We start from the raw sequence: 20,537 nt of genomic DNA on the forward strand, positions 1-20,537 counted from the left end.
ATTTCAATTTCGATTTTTTAATATAAGGAATGCGGAACTCTTTTTAATTTTTATCAGGAACTGTAGAACTATGAAAAGTGCTACCAGAACTCTTAGTATTTTTTTGAAATTCGTAGAATGTCGTGCCAACTTCACAGATTCAACCTTCGCTGCGTTATCTGTGAGGGAGCCGGCAGAACGTGTGGACATCGTTTGAGCTCGACTCCTGCGTGCTATGAGAAGGATGTGCCCCTACCGAGGCCCCGAGTCAGCCCTAATATCGGTAAATAATGGCCTCTATTATTCAGGTCAACTTGAATAAGAGCAGGGAAGCCCAAGACTTGCTGCTCCATCACACCGATGAACTGAGGGCCGCGGTATGCGTGGTATCAGAGCCCGCCCGCATGCCCGGCTCTCGGTTATGGTTTAGTTCACGGAATCAACTGGCCTCTGTATATATAAATAGCCGTTCTGCGGATTACCCTGCGACACTGTTTGCACGGGGCACACACGCAGTGATCATTAAATATGGAAATTTCTACATTGCTTCATGCTACGTGTCACCTAACACGGATTACGCCGGATATTTCGATTTTTTGGATGAGCTAACAGCCTTATGCTCCGGCGTTCTTGACAACATAATTGTCTGCGGCGACTTTAACGCACATGCGCGCCTGTGGGGTGATGATCACCCAGACTTCAAAAGTGATTTACTGGAGGCCTGGGTCGCGCAATGTGAGCTGCGTCTGACTAATGTGGGGAACAATCCAACCTTCATTGGTTGTTCGCGCGCGTGTGAGTGAGGAAGGGATAGTGCTTGAGAGACCACTAACACCGGAAGCTTGAAGTAACACAATAGTTTATTTAACAACCAAAAATAATGCCGAAATTAAAGAGTGACATAACTTATAAATGTATTTAAATTTAAGTGAACTCGGAAACGCGGGCGTTTTTACGCGAATTCTCTATCAACACTTTCTCGCTTGTAGTGTTGAATAACCCGCGCGTGAATGAGAAACTGACCATTACAATATCGCTCGATGACAGATCGTGACCTACTAACGCACTGTTGATGACTGGCGACGCGCCGTAAGTTCTACGGGTTTTTATACCCACGCGAGACAATGAACGCGCCAGGGATGCGAATGTTTAGCTAAGGTCAAAATGTCATGGAATAGAAGCTTCTCGAACTGAAATACCGAAGGTGCATATAGCCATTGTCTTTGAGATTAGAGTATCGATCGTCGAGAGTGACTCGGCTTCGTACGGAGAATAAATCTTATGACGTGAGCGCGAAGCAACAGGGGTGGTCCGCTGGATAAATATCGTGTTACACTGCCGCTGTGACTCATGACACAGTCGTCTAAATGAGAATAAGAATATTCAAGAGCATTCGTGATCTCGAGCATTCGCGATCTCGAGCATTCGCGATCTCGAATATTCCGCCCGCCTCGTCAGGTTATCTGACGAAATATAATTTAATGGCGAGACTAATACAATCTGTGAACCAACTCTACGTAAGTTACTACAAGCAGCACTCTCGCTCAAAGTCTTAGATATCTTCCGGGTCACCGACCCGTGGCAATAGAATAATCTTCGTCGTGGGCCGCTTCAGAGTGGTAGCTGCGGTCCGTATGGTGACCACTCGGACTTGCTCATCCTCTCCTGGGTGGATGGCAGTCACCCGTGCCAAGGGCCACTTGGTAGGTGCAGTCTGCTCGCTCCGCACCAAGCACAGATCACCAACTCGTGGGTTGTCGTCCTTGGTCCACCATTTCTGCCTTGAATTGAGAGCTTGGAGGTATTCGGAAGACCATCTTTTCCAGAAATGGTCCCTCAGCTGTTGAAGAAGTTGCCATCTAGATAGACGGCCGGTTGGCTCCTCTGCTAGTGACGGCTCAGGGACAGCGCTGATGGCTGCGCCTATCAAAAAATGTCCCGGTGTAAGGGCTGCTAGATCCTCTGAATCGTCAGAGAGAGGTGATAAAGGTCTCGAATTGAGACACGCCTCCACTTGTGCCAGGAAGGTGGAGAGCTCCTCGTAGGTCAGGGTGGCGTCTCCAATCACTCTTCGCAGATGATGTTTTGTTGACTTTACCGCTGCCTCCCATATGCCTCCGAAGTGCGGTGCCGAAGGTGGGTTGAATCGCCATTGTACGCCGTCATTTGCAAGGGTGTTTGCAATGCTGTAATCCCTGATGGCGTCAAGAAATAGAGCTCGTAGTTGAGCGTCCGCTCCGATGAAATTGGTCCCCTGGTCGCTGTACAGCGCCGTACATAGACCTCGCCTGGATACGAAGCGCTTGTAGGCTGCTATGAATGCTTCTGCGGTGTAATCTGATGCCACCTCCAGGTGCACCGCTCGTGTGCTGAGACACACGAAGATGACCAGGAATCCCTTGTGTGCTTTCTGACCCGTCCTTTAGTTGTCCTTAACAAGATCGGTCCTGCATAATCCACTCCCGTATGAGTGAATGGTCGTGAAGCCCGTACCCGCGGGCGCGGAAGGTCCCCCATCAGTGGGTGTGGGGAAGCCGCCCGCCATCGCACACACCGCACACAACGGTGGATGTGCTGCCTCACTTTCATCCGTCCGCCTGGAATCCAGAAGCGTTGTCTTAATAGACCGAGCGTAAGCTGTACGCTACCGTGTAGAGCTCGCCGGTGGTAGGCGTCCACGATGAGGTTCGTCAGATGAGAGTGTCGTGGTAGAATCACTGGGTGCCTCTCGTCTCTGCTCAGAATGGCGTGCTTCAGCCGCCCACCGACACGAAGTATGCCCTTCTCGTCTATGATCGGGTGCATCTTCAAGATGCTGCTCCGCCTCGACAACGCCTGACCGCGTGCCAGCGCTTGCAGCTCATCTGCAAACCAGGCCTCCTGTACGATTCGGATCCACCTCTGCTCTGCATCCTCGAGTTCCTGAGGCGTCAATATTCCTGTAACAAACTGTTTATGACGAGATTGCAAAACATTAAGCCATCGTAGGCCCCATGCTGTAACGCGCAGCAAGCGCTGGAATCCAGAGAATCGGAGAAGATTCGAATCTTCCTCCGAGTCCTTTGATGCAAGGTGCACGTGCGTCCGCTGCTCAGGCAAGTCCCCGATTTCCTCTGGTAAGATCTGGCTGTAGAGTTTGTCTCTAGATTGAAGCCAGATCGGTCTTTGCCACCACAGATGATGCTGAAGTAACTCGCTGGGCGATAGTCCTCGTGATGCACAGTCGGCTGGATTCTCCTTGCTCGAAATGTGATGCCAAATTGCGTCCGGAAGAGCTCGCTGAATTTCAGCAACTCGGTTTGCCACGTACGTTTTCCATTTTGACGGGTGGCCCTGTATCCAAACTAGAGCCACCTTAGAGTCAGACCAGAGATGTTTTTCTGCGCCTGATAGGTCCAATGTTATCTCCACATCCTCGATGATCTTAACCAACAATGCGGCAGCGCATAGTTCCAGGCGCGGGAGCGATACTTGGCGAAGCAGGGCCACCCGCGTCTTCGCCTGCAACAGAGAAATCTTACTCTCGCAGTCGTTAGTGACCTTGAGATAGGCCACTGCTGCAATTGCCCGTTCTGATGCGTCTGCAAAACCGTGAATCTCCATCCTGAGATTCTCTCCACCGGTGTTGAGCCAGCGCGGCACCCGCAATTTCTCGAGTAGAGGAAGCTCCCTGCGGAACAATTGCCACGCTCGGTGATCCTCAGGGCACAAAGGCTGGTCCCATTCAATTCGTTGTAGCCACAACGATTGTATCAAGATCTTGGCTCGTACCACCACTGGTGCAAGCCATCCTAGCGGATCGACGAGACACGCCGTCTCTGAAAGCACAATTCGTTTAGTAATGTTTCCTTCTCCGCAAGGACGTACCTTGAATGCAAAGGCATCGAGGCAAGGGCGCCATTGGATGCCTAAGGTGGAGTGGCCGACATCGGATTCCCACTCCCGCAGGCTGCGAGATTGTCGACGATCCTCCGGAATGTCATGTAACAGTTCCTCGTCATTAGCGGCCCATTTGCTCAGTGGAAAGCCGCCCGCCGTGCAGATCTCGATCAGCTGATTTCTTAAGTCTCGTGCGCCTTTCTTGGAATCATCTCCGGCGAAGATGTCATCGACGTATGTGTCATGTTTCAAAACAGCCGCCCCGAGAGGAAAGCGGTGTCCCTCGTCCGCTGCAAGCTGATGAAGCGTCCGGATTGCAAGGTACGGTGCACCTGAGAGGCCGTACGTCACGGTGTTGAGGCGATATTCCTGAACCGCCTCGGCGCGGTCTTTCCTCCAAAGAATCCGCTGAAGATCCCGATCGTCGGGATGTACCAAGATTTGTCGATACATCTTGGCGATATCCGTCACCATGACAAACTGATGCTGTCGCCATCGCGTCAGAATGGTGCCCAGAGTCGGCAATAGATTGGGCCCCGTGTATAGGTGCCGGTTCAGGGAGTCGCCTGAGGTAAGCTGCGCCGATCCATTGAAGACGACTCGTATCTTGACCTCGTCTCCGGCAGCCTTCAGGACTCCATGGTGTGGCAGGTAACAGGTACGTGTCTGTTTCAGCTCGCAGCTTTGCGGCACGGGGGTCATATCCTGCAACACATCATAATCTTTTAGAAAATTAGCATATAATACATAGAGCCTTCGGTCAGACTCGAATTTCCGCTCCATGCCTTTGAGTGTTCTCTCCGCTATTCGCTTCGTCTCGTCGAGACGAGGTAGAGTCGGTGCGACTGGCAGGCGCACCATATATCGCCCATCTTCTGTCCGGCTGTGTGTCTTCTTGAAAAGGTCGTCACATTGTTGTTCGGTCTCCGTGAGAGGTAATGGAGCTCGCGTCGGCTCCTCTTGTTCCCAGAACTGTCTCACGAGAGCGCTTAAATCCTCACCGATTGACCAGTGGAGAGAAATAGCTGGACCTCGCAAGCCAGTATCCTTGACGGCACCCGAGAGGATCCATCCTAGAGCGGTCCGCTGCGCCACGGGTGTGTACGGCTCCCCTTTCCGCACTCCGTCCTCCAGAATTGCTGCGTAGATGTCCGCGCCCAATAGAATCTCCACAGGATCCCTGGCCCGGAAGTCAGGATCTGCCAGCTGCAGATCATCGAGGTGAGGCCATGCCGCCTTCCCCCAATTGATGCGTTCTCCATAAATTGTTATGCGAGGTAACACCAATGCGGTTACCCGAATCGCCGCCTCGGTGGCCTGCGATGTAACCTTGAGATCGACCTTGCCCTTTGATGACCCCGTCTTGCTGCCACCCACTCCAAAGATGATGATAGAGGCGGGAGAGCGAGGAAGATGTAGACGCTGCACGAGCGACTCAGCGGCCAGTGAGACCTCGGAACCTGAGTCAATCAGAGCACGTGCAGAAACTTGATTTCCATACCTGTCCATTATGGAAACGCGAGCCGTCGCGAGGAGAATGACCGCTCGATCTCCACCGAGCTTGCTCGCATGTAGCGAGGAGGTAGATGCCCCTGTGGCATCGTTCCTGCGCTGACAAACGTCGTGGATTGTAGTGTGATGCCGCTCATCGCACACTCCACACGTCTTCTTTGACGGGCATGAAGAAGCGAAGTGCTCCCCGAGGCAGTTGTATTAAAGTCCTTTACTTTCTACAAACTCTTTCTTCTGCGTAGGTGACTTCTCCTGGAACATGCCGCAGCCCGTGATGTAATGCTCCTTCTTGCACAAGGAGCACCTTCCGCTTCCGGGTTGCATCCGTGCTGGCTGGGCCCGCCTCGCTTGCGGGTTGCCCCCGCGGTCGTGCCCGACGCGGTCGTGCCCGACGCGGTCGTACCCGGCGCGGTTGTACCCGACGCGGTTGATTTCTGCGCGAAGTGTGTCCGCTTCGTTTGCGGATTGACACCATTCGCCTTGCCGGTCGTGCTCGATTCACGACCGCTCGGATGAAGAGCCTCCAAGGCTCGTAAGCGACATTCCATGAACGACTTCAGCTCGGCATAAGCTGGAGGGTCAGTAGAGTTGCTTATACTATTCTCCCACTCGCGCCTGGAGCTGAGATCTAGTAATTCTACTAACAAGGGAACGGTCGGAAATGTCCCTACCCGATTTGGATGCGCTTTGGATATGTTGTTGAGCATCAAAAAACATTAGACACGTATTTTTTTGCGGCGTATCTCGACGTTTATTGGTTGAAAAAACCCGATTTGGAACCTACCCGATTTGGATGCGCTTTGGATATGTTGTTGAGCATCAAAAAACAATAAACACGTATTTTTTGCGGCGTATCTCGACGTTTAGGGGTTGAAACAACCCCTCGAAAATAACGGATTTTATATTTTTTTGCGAATATCTTCGAAAATATAAGGCGTAACGACAAAAAATTTGTACGAAATGTTTATGGCTTTTTGTGCTCTTTACAATGGCGTAATCAGATTTTTCAAATTGGTCACATTTTTTAATTTAACCCCACCCCCACCTATTATTTTTGCCAAATATAACAATTTTTCCAACGCAAATTTAAGAGCGTCAAATGCCAAATACATCCATGTGTCTTTTTATTATGATACCATTATTAGATTTTTGGCAAGACGAGATGATATGTGGTATAGGCGTCGCGCTGTAGGTAGGTGTTGCGTTATTTCTGTTCAGTTGCGCCGTACGCTTAAAAATTTCCATTTCAACTCCGGGATGACCGAAAGCGCTGATGCAAAGGCCAGCGCAAGGCACTGACAGCGAGAGATTAACGCTATTTCGAGAGTCCTAGACTAGCAACGGAATGTCGACTCCGACAAATTGTAAGATCGGGCGGGGAGTCGCAAATCATAATCTGAACGAACACGTGCGTCACATTAACCGCTACAATAATATACTATCCCGGTTACGGCACAACAAAATCAACAACCAAATTCACGCATTTGAATATCATTTGCTCGTGTCATAATTCCGGAAAGCAAGCATTTCAGATCGTAAGTTTGAAGTGTAAAGAACTGTGTGTTGTACGCTGTCGTTTTGTGAACATGTAAGTGTATTTTTATTGTTAACTTTTATTGGTTTCTTACGCTTGTTACTTTTTCCTTTGATATTGAATATTTAATATAATTTTTTATTCAGCTCTTACTCAATTCTTTGCCAGTTTTGCCAGTGACTATATAATCTTTTGGGAGAGATGCGCTTGGACACGGTACATTTGGACACGGTCATTTGAACACGATCAATCGGACACCGTTTATTTGGCCACGGTTCATTTGGACACCGTTCATTTGGACACGGTTCATTTGGACACGGTCCATTTGGACACCGTTCATATAAACACGGTCATTTGGACACGATCAATTGGACACCGTTTATTTGGACACGGTTCATTTGGACACCGTTCATTTGGACACGGTGCATTTGGACAATGTTTATTTGGACACGGTGCATTTGGACACCGTTCATTTGGACACGATCATTTGGACACAATCAATTAGACACCGTTTATTTGGACACGGTTCATTAGGACACCGTTCATTTGGACACGGTGCATTTGGACACCGTTTATTTGGACACGATCATTCGGACACGATCAGTTGGACACGGTTTATTTGGACACGGTTCAATTGGACACGGTTCAATTGGACGCGGTTCGTTTGAACACCGTGTGTTTGGACACGGTTTATTTGGACACGAATCATCTGGACATCGTAAAAAATACGACCTGTGCAGTTGGACACCGTAAAAAATGCGGCCTGTGCAGTTGGACACCAAAATGCGCGATCTGTGCAGATGGACACGAAAATGCGCGACTTGTGCAGTTGGACACCGAAATGCGCAACCTGTGCAGATGGACACGAAAATGATAGACATGTTAATCATAAATTATGTTAATATTGTTGCATCCTTACTCGTCAATATATCCTATATAATATATCAAAGTACATGCGTGAGCGGGGGGGGGCCTCGTTCCCCCTGCACCCCCCATGCACGCGCATTTCGGTGTCCAACTGCACAGGCCGCGCATTTTTGTGTCCATCTGCACAGGTCGCGCATTTTGGTGTCCAACTGCACAGGCCGCGCATTCTGGTGTCCAACTGCACAGGTCGCGTATTTCGGTGTCCAACTGCACAGGCCGCGCATTCTGGTGTCCAACTGCACAGGTCGCGCATTTCGGTGTCCAACTGCACAGGCCGCATTTTTTACGGTGTCCAACTGCACAGGCCGTATTTTTTACGGTGTCCAGATAATCCGTGTCCAAATACACGGTGTCCAAACGAACCGTGTCCAAACGAACCGTGTCCAAACGAACCGTGTCCAATTGAACCGTGTCCAAATGAACCGTGTCTAAATGAACGGTGTCCGAATGCCCCGTGTCCAAATGAACGGTGTCCAAATGAACCGTGTCCAAATGAACCGTGTCCAAATAAACGGTGTCCAATTGATCGTGTCCAAATGACCGTGTTTAAATGAACGGTGTCCAAATGAACCGTGTCCAAATAAACCGTGTCCAAATGAACCGTGTCCAAATGAACGGTGTCTAAATAAACCGTGGCCAAATAAACGGTGTCCGATTGATCGTGTTCAAATGACCGTGTCCAAATGTACCGTGTCCAAGTGCATCTCTCCCAAAAGATTATATAGTCACTGGCAAAACTGGCAAAGAATTGAGTAAGAGCTGAATAAAAATTTATATTAAATATTCAATATCAAAGGAAAAAGTAACAAGCGTAAGAAACCAATAAAAGTTAACAATAAAAATACACTTACATGTTTACAAAACGACAGCGTACAACACACAGTTCTTTACACTTCAAACTTACGATCTGAAATGCTTGCTTTCCGGAATTATGACACGAGCAAATGATATTCAAATGCGTGAATTTGGTTGTTGATTTTGTTGTGCCGTAACCGGAATAGTATATTATTGTAGCGATTAATGTGACGCACGTGTTCGTTCAGATTATGATTTGCGACTGCCCGCCCGATCTTACAATTTGTCGGAGTCGACATTCCGTTGCTAGTCTAGGAATCTCGAAATAGCGTTAACCTCTCGCTGTGCCTTGCGCTGGCCTTTGCCAGCGCTTTCGGTCATCCCGGAGTTGAAATAGAAATTTTTAAGCGTACGGCGCAACTGAACAGAAATAACGCAACACCTACCTACAGCGCGACGCCTATACCACATATCATCTCGTCTTGCCAAAAATCTAATAATGGTATCATAATAAAAAGACACATGGATGTATTTGGCATTTGACGCTCTTAAATTTGCGTTGGAAAAATTGTTATATTTGGCAAAAATAATAGGTGGGGGTGGGGTTAAATTAAAAAATGTGACCAATTTGAAAAATCTGATTACGCCATTGTAAAGAGCACAAAAAGCCATAAACATTTCGTACAAATTTTTTGTCGTTACGCCTTATATTTTCGAAGATATTCGCAAAAAAATATAAAATCCGTTATTTTCGAGGGGTTGTTTCAACCCCTAAACGTCGAGATACGCCGCACAGTGGGGCCGATTCCCGAAAAGCTGGCCAAAAGTCGAAAAATGAAGTTTTAATTTATGGGATTTGAAGTACATAGATGTATAGAGTAATGTTCAAAGAATATGTAACGGCCCTTTATAAGGGCTAATTAAGTATACATGGCAGGTATAAGCCAGTACAAAAAGGACCTTCGCACGAGTAACAGCTCGAGCGTCCGAGCTCATGTTCAAGCGTCATATTCAAAAATTCGTAGAAAATCGTAAAGTTGATCTTTTTTAATTCTACAAAATGGATGTTTTAAATGGAAAAATGTAGTTTATTATCGTATTTGTCAAAAATTATAACAAATAAATATAAATTAACAGTAACGCAATGTTTGAAGTGTAAAATAATGAAAATTTGTGTGCAATCGTTTTAAAAAAATAGAGAAAAGTTAAAAGTCCCACGGATTCCCGCAGTGAAACAAATTTTAAATTAAAGTTTATATTATTATGTAACAAAATTTTTAAAAATTAGCTGCTACTAACTGCTACTTTGTTTTTAATGTACATTTGTATTTAAAACCTTCCAAATTCGCATAAACTTATTAACGCCTATGCTTAAACCACTAACAACATAGTAAAACTAATAATTGAAAATAGAACATGACCTTTAACTATGTAAATTGGAATACAATAATTGTTTAAACAATAATTGTTTAAACAAATTACTGCAAAATAAATTTTTTATAAATCTGACAGCGGCAATAGATTCAACGGGAAAAATAATAGAATGTTAAAGAAAGTGTGTGTGTGTGTGTGTGTGTGTGTGTGTGTGTGTGTGTGTGTGTGTGTGTGTGTGTGTGTGTGTGTGTGTGTGTGTGTGTGCGCGCGCGCGCGCGCGCGCGTTCGTTGAAGTAGTAGCTGTTGTGTTGAATACAATATATAAATTCAAAAAGAATGTTAAACGATGTAGTCCAGACCGAGCACGGTGACCGTGGAATGTTCTAGAAAAATTCCGAAATGATGACGTAGAAAAAGAGAAAGTTTCTAAGATGTCCTGATTGGTTTATGGTAACGGGGAGGGGATGAGCAGCAAACCGAGGGGATGAATAACGGTCGCGCAACGGAAAAGGTTAGTCGTTTCTGAGCGTTTTAGAGTGTTTCTGTGCGTTTCTGAGTTCTAGACGAAGAATAAACGAATACAATATTAAACAATTTCTCACACATCGTGAAGAATCGTTTTGCAGAATAGATGTTCCAAGTACAAGTAAGTGCATTATAAATACACACAGCCATATATATATGTATATATATATATATATATATATATATATATATATACAGTGGCGTGCAAAAGTTTCCGGCCAGTGAATTTTTGTACTCTAATATATTTTAAAAAGACTAATGATTTTTTATTATTATGAGATGTAAGTATGAGATCTAGGAAACAAAATAATATAGTAAAAAAATATTATTTATGTTTGTGAATATATTTATTATTTTAACTGTTGTGAGTACGAAATGTTACTGGCTGGAAACTTTTGCACGCCACTGTATATATATTTACACATGTATATATACATATATCTACATATATATAAATATATATATTTTTTACATACATACATTAATTTAAAACTTTGTTTCTTCAGGTTCTGATAGTACCCAACAAATTTCTGGTTTGTCGAGGGAAGAAATTTTTACATTACTGAAAGGCAATTTAAATGACAATGCTGCTGTAGCTTATGAAAAAATTGAAGATCATTTGTCGAAAAAGTTGGAGCGGGCTTTTATATTATCAGGCAATGCGAAATCTGTCATTCTTAAACTATTATATAAGTTGAAAACAAAGTGGCAGGAAGTTAAGCGAATAGAACAAAAATTTCTGAAAAAAAATCAGCAGTGGCAAAATGTAATTGTTTATCTCGATGAAAATAAAGATGATGAATCTCAAACTACGTCATCGTCAGATAAAGGACATATGGGCCGCCCAAAACCGGAATTTGCACAATGCAGTGAAAGAACGAAGCGAAGAAGAACCGAAAACATTCGATCGCAATCAAGTATCGAAGAACTCTCCTATGCAACACACATGAAGTTACGAGCTGAAGGGAAAGTGGAAGCTGCTAAAATTGTTAAAGATATATCTTCGAGTAGTCCATCTAAGGCTCAAAAATACAGAAGTTCTTTGGAATTAATTCCTGAAGTCACTCTTTCTGCTGATGAAGTTGTTTCACTTATAATGGAACAAAAACTATCGCGAAGTCAATATCAGGAGCTAAGGAATTTAAGTGTAAAAAAGAAATGTAGATTATATCCATCTTATAAATTGGTACTAAAAGCCAAGCGTGACTGTTACCCGGAAAAAAATAGTATTAGCATATGTGAAACCAGTGCAGAAGTTAAACTACAATCTCTACTGAACCATACAATCAATCGAATTTTGAAGATTCAAATGAATGTTGTGACAGGAAAATTAGAATCCGTCCCCTCGACATCGATACTCGACGTAATAGTCGACCCAACGGGGCTACCGACTGTATATACATTTACCGACCGCACGTTTGCTACCCGCGCCGCGCGAGCGCCGGCCCTGTAAACCGCCGAGACGGAGAGCCAATAGCGTGGCTGCATGTGACGGAACATATCGAACCGCAACGATTAGGATCAAAAAAGCGCGTGGTAGCGGAACGACCGAGAGATCTCGAGGACTCGTCCGTCGGTCTTCGGCGTGATTAGTCCAAACTCGCGATCAGCTGTCTGCCAGTTAAGCGTTATAATACGAGTACTCCGAGATTGTCTGCGCAGTATTGAACGACGTTGTATCGAACATCCTCGACGAATATTTGTCAACGTAATATCGACGGCGTTATAATCAGGGTGAAAAGACCGTGTGGCCGTTCTGCGGCAACAGAAGCATAACCTGTAATGTAAGTCTAACCAAGTTAATACACTTATATATCGCTTGCTTTCTCTCTTTTCTCTTGACTTTGCAATATTCCTTGGTATCTCCTGTTTCCTGGGTCACCCAATCGAACCATTTTATTATAAAATTTAGAACTTTGTTAATTTCGTGAAAATTAACTGGCGCCCAACATATCAATTAATCATACTTTGAGCCCCGACAGCTCTGACCCAAGCCGCGTCGGGTGAAAGGGTTTGTCGAAAAAAAATCCTGTCTCAATGTCATAAAAACTTTGACTCGTGAACAGCTTTCAAATTTAAATTTAATTTGTAAATGGGGCTGTGATGGTAGTTCTGGCCTTAGTATGTATAAGCAAAAATTTAGTGATGATGATGATGAAAGTAAATCAGATGCTAATATTTTTTTTACTTCACTTGTTCCACTGCAACTTATATCGATTGATAAAAATACATCTGAAAAAATCATTGTATGAAAAAATTCGAGACCATCATCACCACGCTTTTGTAGGCCAATAAAAATTCAATTTTTGCATGAAACTACTGAGGCCACTGTCAAGCAAACAGAGAATATAAAAGAACAAGCGAGCAAACTTATACCTTTTAACACTGTATTAGATGGAAAAGACATCACAGTTAATTATGAACTCGCTTTGACGATGATCGATGGTAAAGTTTGCAACGCAATTACTGGCACTGCGTCTACTCAACGTTGTTATTTATGTAATGCTACTTCTAAAGATTTTAATAATATAGATTTAATTTAAAAAAAAGAAATTAATAGAGATAGTTTATGTTTCGGGTTATCTACATTACATATGTGGATTCGATTCTTTGAATGTTGTTTGCATATTTCGTATAAAATCGAAATTAAAAAATGGCAAGCGCGAGGAAGTGAAGAAAAGAAATTAATAGAAGATAGAAAAAAAACAATTCAAAAAGGTTTTCGCCAACAGTTAGGCCTTATTGTGGATAAACCAAAATCTGGATTTGGCAATACGAATGATGGGAATACTGCTCGACGATTTTTTGAAAATGAATCCATTTCCGCTGCTATAACGGGCGTTGACGAAGATCTTATTAAAAGATTTCATATTATTTTACAAGCTATTACAAGTGGTCATGAAATTAACATACCAGATTTCCAAGAATACATAATACAGACAGCTCAAAAATTTGTCGATTTATATCCCTGGTTCTACATGCCTACTTCTATACACAAACTATTAATTCACGGCTCTGAAATAATACAATCTGCTTTACTGCCAATCGGACAAATGTCTGAAGATGCACAGGAGTCTTGTAATAAATATATTAAAAGATACTGTGAAGATTTTGCACGAAAATGCAGTAGAACAAAAACGATGGAAGATCTTTTCTTGCGCTTGCTAGCGTCATCAGATCCGTATATATCAAGTTTAAGGAAATTGCCACAAAAGAAATTAAAATCCTTATATCCGGAAACAGTTAAATTGCTTACTTCACCATCACTTTATGCGTCCAGTGCTGATTCTATCTCTTCTTTTTCGATATCATCAGATTCTTCAGGTTTAGATACAGATAATTCAACTGATGATGAAAACTAATTTGTATGTAAATTTTATGTAAATATTAGGTACTTGTATGTAACTATTTGTATGGAAATATTAGATTAATATTTTTGTAAACACAAATTTATTTTTTACATTCGGCTTTGTATTGTACTTCTTAATTTATTTGTCACAAGTTTTTTTATAAAATAAATAAAAATTATGGATTTTAGAAATTTTGTATTCGTCATTTTACATCTGCCATTCATTTTGTTTCCAGATTCGTTATTTGCGACCCCGAAAACCTATAATTCCACATTTCACATAAATTAAATAAAAATAACGGTTTATAGATATGCTTTTTAGTATTTCGTAGCCGCCATTTTGTTTTTGTTTTTTTATTTTGACTTGAAATTCGTTATCAGCGACCCCAAAAACCCCTATATACCAAGTTTCAAGTAAATATCTTAATTTTCCGACTTTTGGCCAGCTTTTCGGGAATCGACCCCACTGTGCGCCGCAAAAAAAAAAAATACGTGTCTAATGTTTTTTGATGCTCAACAACATATCCAAAGCGCATCCAAATCGGGTAGGTTCCAAATCGGGTTTTTTCAACCAATAAACGTCGAGATACGCCGCAAAAAAAAAATACGTGTCTAATGTTTTTTGATGCTCAACAACATATCCAAAGCGCATCCAAATCGGGTAGGGACACTTCCGACCGTTCCCTTGTAAGTACGATCGTTTAATTCCGAATTTCGGTCGCGTCGCGCAAGGATCGAAGTGCCACGAAATTAGGATGTGGGTGTCACAAGAGGCAAAATATCAGCGGGTCGCAGATATATAGTGATAGTCGTGACCGTTTACTATGTTTAGGGGAGCATTACTTCTGTAGTAACTTACAATAGTTGCTTTCCATTTACACCAATTAAGTGATCTGAGTCACTCAAATATGTGAGTATTTTATACTCAGGTAAGATATGTCATTTTGTATTTACCTGCTTATTTTGATGACAAAGCTATCGCATAATAATACAGAACCATAGCTTCACTTTTAATGTGAGTTTATTAGATTCATTAAAGCACATGGTCTCGATTGTGGATAAAAACTCAGTTGAATCTCACTTGCCAGCATGCAAAAAGAACGTGCATTTAACTGAGATATGATGTCACAAGTGAGAATTATCTGAGTTTTGATGTAAATGGAAAGCAACTATTAATTCACTCATTTAGAGCCAAAGCACATAACATGGCGTAGCGATATACGATGGTCGTAGTCCTCGACCTGACAAATCAGGATACGCCAAAGCTTGTGCGTTACTTTACGTCCACGACTACGACTGTCATATGTGCTTTGGCCCTTACGTGGAGGAATTATCGTATAAGTTACTACAGAAGTAACGCTCGTGTAAACGTAGTACGTGACAGATAGTGTATGTGTATGTATGTGTGTGTGATCATTAATGTATAATATAATATTATATATTAGAAGGTACATATCCAAAATCACACATGTATGCATATGCTGTCTTGTAAATGTCTTGTAAATTGTGGCTTGTAAAAGTTGCAAACTTTACCTCGAATTTTTATATTCGTTGCCAGTCATCAGAAGATTTTTTCTGCAGATATTTGAAGACTGGTGGATAATGGATTTTCTCGTGATTGAGAACATACACAATTCTCTCTATTTAGATACTAACTTTTTGAATTCTTACACTAAGACTTTACTTTGGAGTATGGAGAACTCTTTGGTAATGAAGTTCTTAACAAGGTAAGACTTAAGATTATGCAATATAATTATAATTAAATTATTGTTTGGGAATATTATACATAACATTAACATAATTATTTTTGAAGGTAATTATGAAGGAGAGGGGCTTTCTTACCGATTTGGCTGAAACTTCACAATTTTGTATATTTTGGTGCGTACAACATAAATTTGTAAGAGAGAGAGAGAGAGAGAGAGAGAGAGAGAGAGAGAGAGAGAGAGAGAGAGAGAGAGAGAGAGGAGAGAGAGAGGAAGAGCAGAGAGAGAGAGAGAGAGGAAGAAAAGAGAGAGAGAGAAAGAGAGAGAGAGAGAGAGAGAGAGAGAGAGAGAGAGAGAGAGAGAGAGAGAGAGAGAGAGGGAGGGAGAGGGAGAAAGAGAGGGGGAAAGAGGGGGAGAGAGGGGGGAGAGAGGGGGAGAGAGGGGGAGAGGAGGGGGAGAGAGGGGAGAGAGGGGGAGAGAGGGGGAGAGGGGAGAGAGGGAAAGAGAGGGAGAGAGAGGGAGAGAGAGGGAGAGAGAGGGAGAGAGAGGGAGAGAGAGGAAGAGAGAGGGAGAAGAGAGGAGAGAGAGAGGAGAGAGAGAGAGAGAGAGAGAGAGAGAGAGAGAGAGAGAGAAGAGAGAGAGAGAGAGAGAGAGAGAGAGAGAGAGAGAGAGAGAGAGAGAGAGAGAGAGAGAGAGAGAGAGAGAGAGAGAGAGAGAGGGAGAGGGAGGGAGAGGGAGAAAGAGAGGGGGAAAGAGGGGGAGAGAGGGGGAGAGAGGGGGGGAGAGAGGGGGAGAGAGGGGGAGAGAGGGGGAGAGAGAGAGGGAGGGAGAGAGAGGGAGGGAGGAAAGAGAGGGAGAGAGAGGAAGAGAGAGGGAGAGAGAGGGAGAGAGAGGGAGAGAGAGGAAGAGAGAGGAAGAGAGAGGAAGAGAGAGGGAGAAAAAGGGAGAGAGAGGGAGAGAGAGAGAGGGAGGGAGAGAGAGAGAGAGAGAGAGAGAGAGAGAGAGAGAGAGAGAGAGAGAGAGAGAGAGAGAGAGAGAGAGAGAGAGAGAGAGAGAGAGAGAGGAGAGAGAGAGAGAGAGAGAGAGAGAGAGAGAGAGAGAGAGAGTTAAAACTGTCGCTCTTAATTTTAGGAAAGATGTTAAAGTACTAAATTGTTGCGTGGTTAGGATGTCTGTTATACCAATATGATGTAGACGCATATGATCATGCGTAGTGACGTAAAAGTAGGGGAGACCGGGGCTAAACAGTCTGGTTTTTTTCGGTGCCGATTTTTATCAACAAAATAAATAATTTTAGTTAAATGTGGTATACCACTGTAAAGAGTGAACCTTTAGCTACAAAATTTATTAAGGAAATTTTTATCTACGTCGCTTTGTTTAACCGGTATAGAGCAAAAACGACAACGGTGGAAAAATTGAAATCTCAAAAATGCCGGGGCTAATCGGTCCCCCCCGGGGCTAATCGGTAACACTGCATTTTCAATACATATACGTACATCTAATCCTGAAAAATAATAGGATACATTTTAATAATTGTTTTTTAAGAGAAAAATATAAAAATTTATTTAAAATTTTTATGCGAAACATTATTAAAAAATAATTGTTTTACCTATTCCATAAAACAATTTAGGCACGTGAATACAGAGGTTAACCAAATCGTAAACTCCCCAACGGCACGTCACATTGTCAACGCGGGCAACCACGGGGAACACGCGTGACGGCGTTCCGGTGCCATAGGATCAGCGCGGACCCTCGAGCAACCTAACCAAGCCGCGTTTCTCGCGGGGGAGCGATAAATAGCGACAGGGGGATTAGAAAAGCTCGCGGTGGAGCGCGACCATTTTACCAACTCGACGGCGTCCTCGCGCCGATTCCTCGACGCGCCGACGACGACGACGACGACGACGGCCACGACCACCACGACGACGACGGCCACGACCACCACGACGACAACGGCCACGACCACGACGACGACGACGACGACGATGACCACCACCGACACCACCACCACTACAACGGCGGCGACAATGACGCCGAGACGATGCGGCGAACGCTGGACGATGCGGTCGCACGCGCGACTGTCACTGACACAACGACCAACAACGACAATTTACCGCGTTCGGGAGTCGGGACGATCTACCGCGCGCGCGGCATGTCAACTCTCGCACGGAAATTGCGGGATCTCAGAGCCGTGCCGTGCCTCGCCGTACCTCGCCGACGTGCCGTGAGCGCGAGCGATCTCGAAAACAACGGTCCGCCATCTTTTCGGTCGGCCAAAACACCCGTTTTGCGACGATACGTGCGTACCATTTCCCTCTTACACAAACTGACGCACGTGCAAGGGAAGACAGAACCACGCTCGAGGGAAACCTAACCTGAAATCGCCGTGAGCTGAAGTCGTGCGCCCGACGCGCCACAGTGATGAGATTAGCCCGATTAGCCCCGGGTGCTTGCAGACTGATTAGCCCCAAACACAAGTTTCAGGTTTGATCGCCCATGAAATATTAGACATCAACGATAATGAAAAAACTACACTGGATTCGTGTTCAGCATGCATTACTCTTTATAATCACGTACCTCGAGATTTGGAGAGCAAATATTATTGCAGATATTACAAAATTTCCACGCGCAGAAAATTTCACTTTCACCTTCCGAAAACACGTTTGCCCTCGTAAAAATAATAACACGGCAGGTAACCTGCCGAAACTCCGTTGGTCACATGGGTACCATAAGCAGCGTTTACAATGTTAATAGCGAGTTCGCACAATATACAGGTTCCGAGATATTTGATTAGACGTATTTACCCCGTAGACTTTTTAGCCCCGGTCTCCCCTACATGGAATTACAGCACTAGTGCAGTATAACAACCTCTCATAATAGTCTGACGCCTTTAATTGTGTGCTATTATTTGACTTTGTATTTATATAGACTTTTCAATATACTAATTATTTTCTGCTTTAAAAAAAGCATTAACTCTATTTCTATTATCTTTCTTAACCATATAGTTAAAAAAGATAATAGAAATAGAATTTATGCTTTTTTTAAAGCAGAAAATAATTGGTATATTGAAAAGTCTATATAAATACAAAGTATAATAAATACAAAGTCAAATAATACCACATAATTAAAGTAAGGCGCCAGACTATTATAGGACAGGTTGCCGTTATACTGTATTATTACTGTAATTTCATACTTTTACGTCACTACGCATTATCATGTGCGTCTACATCATATCGGTATAACAGACATTCTAACCACGCAACTATCAATTTTAGTACTTAATAACTTTTTTCCTAATTAAGAGTGACAATTTTAACTTATAGATTCATGTTTTATGCACCAAAATACACAAAATTAAAATTTTAACCAAATCGGTGAGGAAGCCCCTCTTTTTCATAATTACCTTTTTTAAACCACATTTAACTGCAATAATTAAATTATTTATATTTAACCAATTAATAATTTTTAAAATATAAGTAATTTATCTGAGACTATTTATTTATTATTGAAAAAATTAATAATTATTTTCCACTAATTATTAATTTTCAAATAAATAGTAATTTATTTTTGATAAACTATCTATTAATTATATTAATAATAAAGAATTTATTTCTACTAATTACCAGTTTACAAAAGAAATTAATTCATTTTCGCCTAAATACTAACTTTCACAAACTAGAAATTTTTCTCTGACAAATTACCAATTCTTTAAGTAATCTACACTTCTCACAAAAATTAAAGGAACACTAAATTTATCTTTAAAAATATGCAAAATTCAAGCAGCTGTAACTTTGTTAAAAATGAACGAAATTTAAATTTAAAAAAGGATTTTAAAGCTTGAAATTTCTACTTTCGAAAGGTTACTATTATTTTTTAGTTTCTGTGAGTTTGGTAATTTTTACATATAGAAAACTGCAAGCTGGAAAAAATAGAAAATTTTCCTCTTATTTTGTGGGCTTGTCATGTGCACAAAAAAAAATCTGCGAAAATTTTCGACTTTTTAACGTGAAAATTGGAAGTTTTCCTTGCAAAATCTTTTTTTAAAAATGTTTCTACGATTTTTTGTTACTGATTTATCGCGGATTGAATAAGAAATGAGCATTTTGATTTGATTGCTCATAACTCCCTTAGAAATCATTATCTATTGAACGGTATAATTGCCAAATTTTTTTAAATAACATGTAGATATGATACAAATGGATGAAAATAATGTAAAAATTAGCGATTTTTCTCTTTTTTATTTTGACCCAGAAAACAATTGTGCAGAACAACAACTCAAATTTATTCTTTATGTTCTTTGTACTTTTAAGTATCCTGCATTTAAAAAAATTTGCCAAATAGCTATGAGATTTTTTTCATGGTGGCCACTATGGTTTTATAGAGCAAAACGTACAAAAGATTGTAAAATTGCTTAAGGAGAGTACACAAAATTGAGTTTTGGAAACAGTTAGGGAAACGAATAAATCTTACATATTCTTACATATTTTGAGTTGTAGAATCTGAAAATAGCCATAAAAATTATGTCTATAGTGGAGAAAACATGAAAAACAAAGGAAAATGCGGAGAAACATAAAATCGTTTAAACTCCCAGACGTAATTTTTTTACGTTTTTTAATGCAGGGTACTTAAAAGTACAAAAAAACATAAAGAATAAATTTGTTTTATTGTCCTGCACAATTGTTTTCTGGGTCAAAATGAAAAAAGAAAAAATCACTAATTTTTACATTATTTTCATCCATTTGTATCATGTCTACATGTTATTTAAAAAAATTTGGCAATTATACCGTTCAATAGACCAAAGTTTCAGCTTTAAGAATCTGTTTTTTGAATTGCGATACGATGATTTTTTTAAGAGAGTTATGAGCAATTAAAATCAAAATCCTCATTTCTTATTTAATCCACGATAATTCAGTAACAAAAAATCGTAGAAACATTTTTAAAAAAAGATTTTGCAAGGAAA

At 42.2% G+C, this 20,537-nt stretch overlaps 2 protein-coding genes across 2 annotated transcripts; one reads left to right on the plus strand and one right to left on the minus strand.

Annotated features, from left to right (window-relative positions):
* Positions 1–1,531: 1,531 nt before the first annotated feature.
* On the minus strand, positions 1,532–5,694 carry LOC139777634 (uncharacterized). The gene is made up of 3 exons (XM_071715189.1): positions 5,597–5,694; positions 2,534–5,464; positions 1,532–2,399 (listed from the first exon to the last, which is right to left on the minus strand). Exons 1-3 carry the CDS (start codon positions 5,692–5,694, stop codon positions 1,532–1,534), a joined length of 3,897 nt encoding a protein of 1,298 aa, XP_071571290.1.
* A 6,934-nt stretch (positions 5,695–12,628) lies between these two features.
* Positions 12,629–14,066, plus strand: LOC139777641 (uncharacterized). Its single transcript, XM_071715206.1, has 2 exons — positions 12,629–12,685; positions 13,258–14,066. The coding sequence occupies exons 1-2, from the start codon at positions 12,629–12,631 to the stop codon at positions 13,885–13,887; spliced, it is 687 nt and encodes a 228-aa protein (XP_071571307.1). The 3' UTR covers positions 13,888–14,066.
* Positions 14,067–20,537: the final 6,471 nt, after the last annotated feature.

Source organism: Temnothorax nylanderi, unplaced genomic scaffold, assembly GCF_030848795.1.
Source record: "Temnothorax nylanderi isolate EJ_2023f unplaced genomic scaffold, tnyl_v1.0 TNYL_tig0156_pilon, whole genome shotgun sequence".
In the NCBI taxonomy this organism is placed as follows: Eukaryota; Metazoa; Arthropoda; class Insecta; order Hymenoptera; family Formicidae; genus Temnothorax; species Temnothorax nylanderi.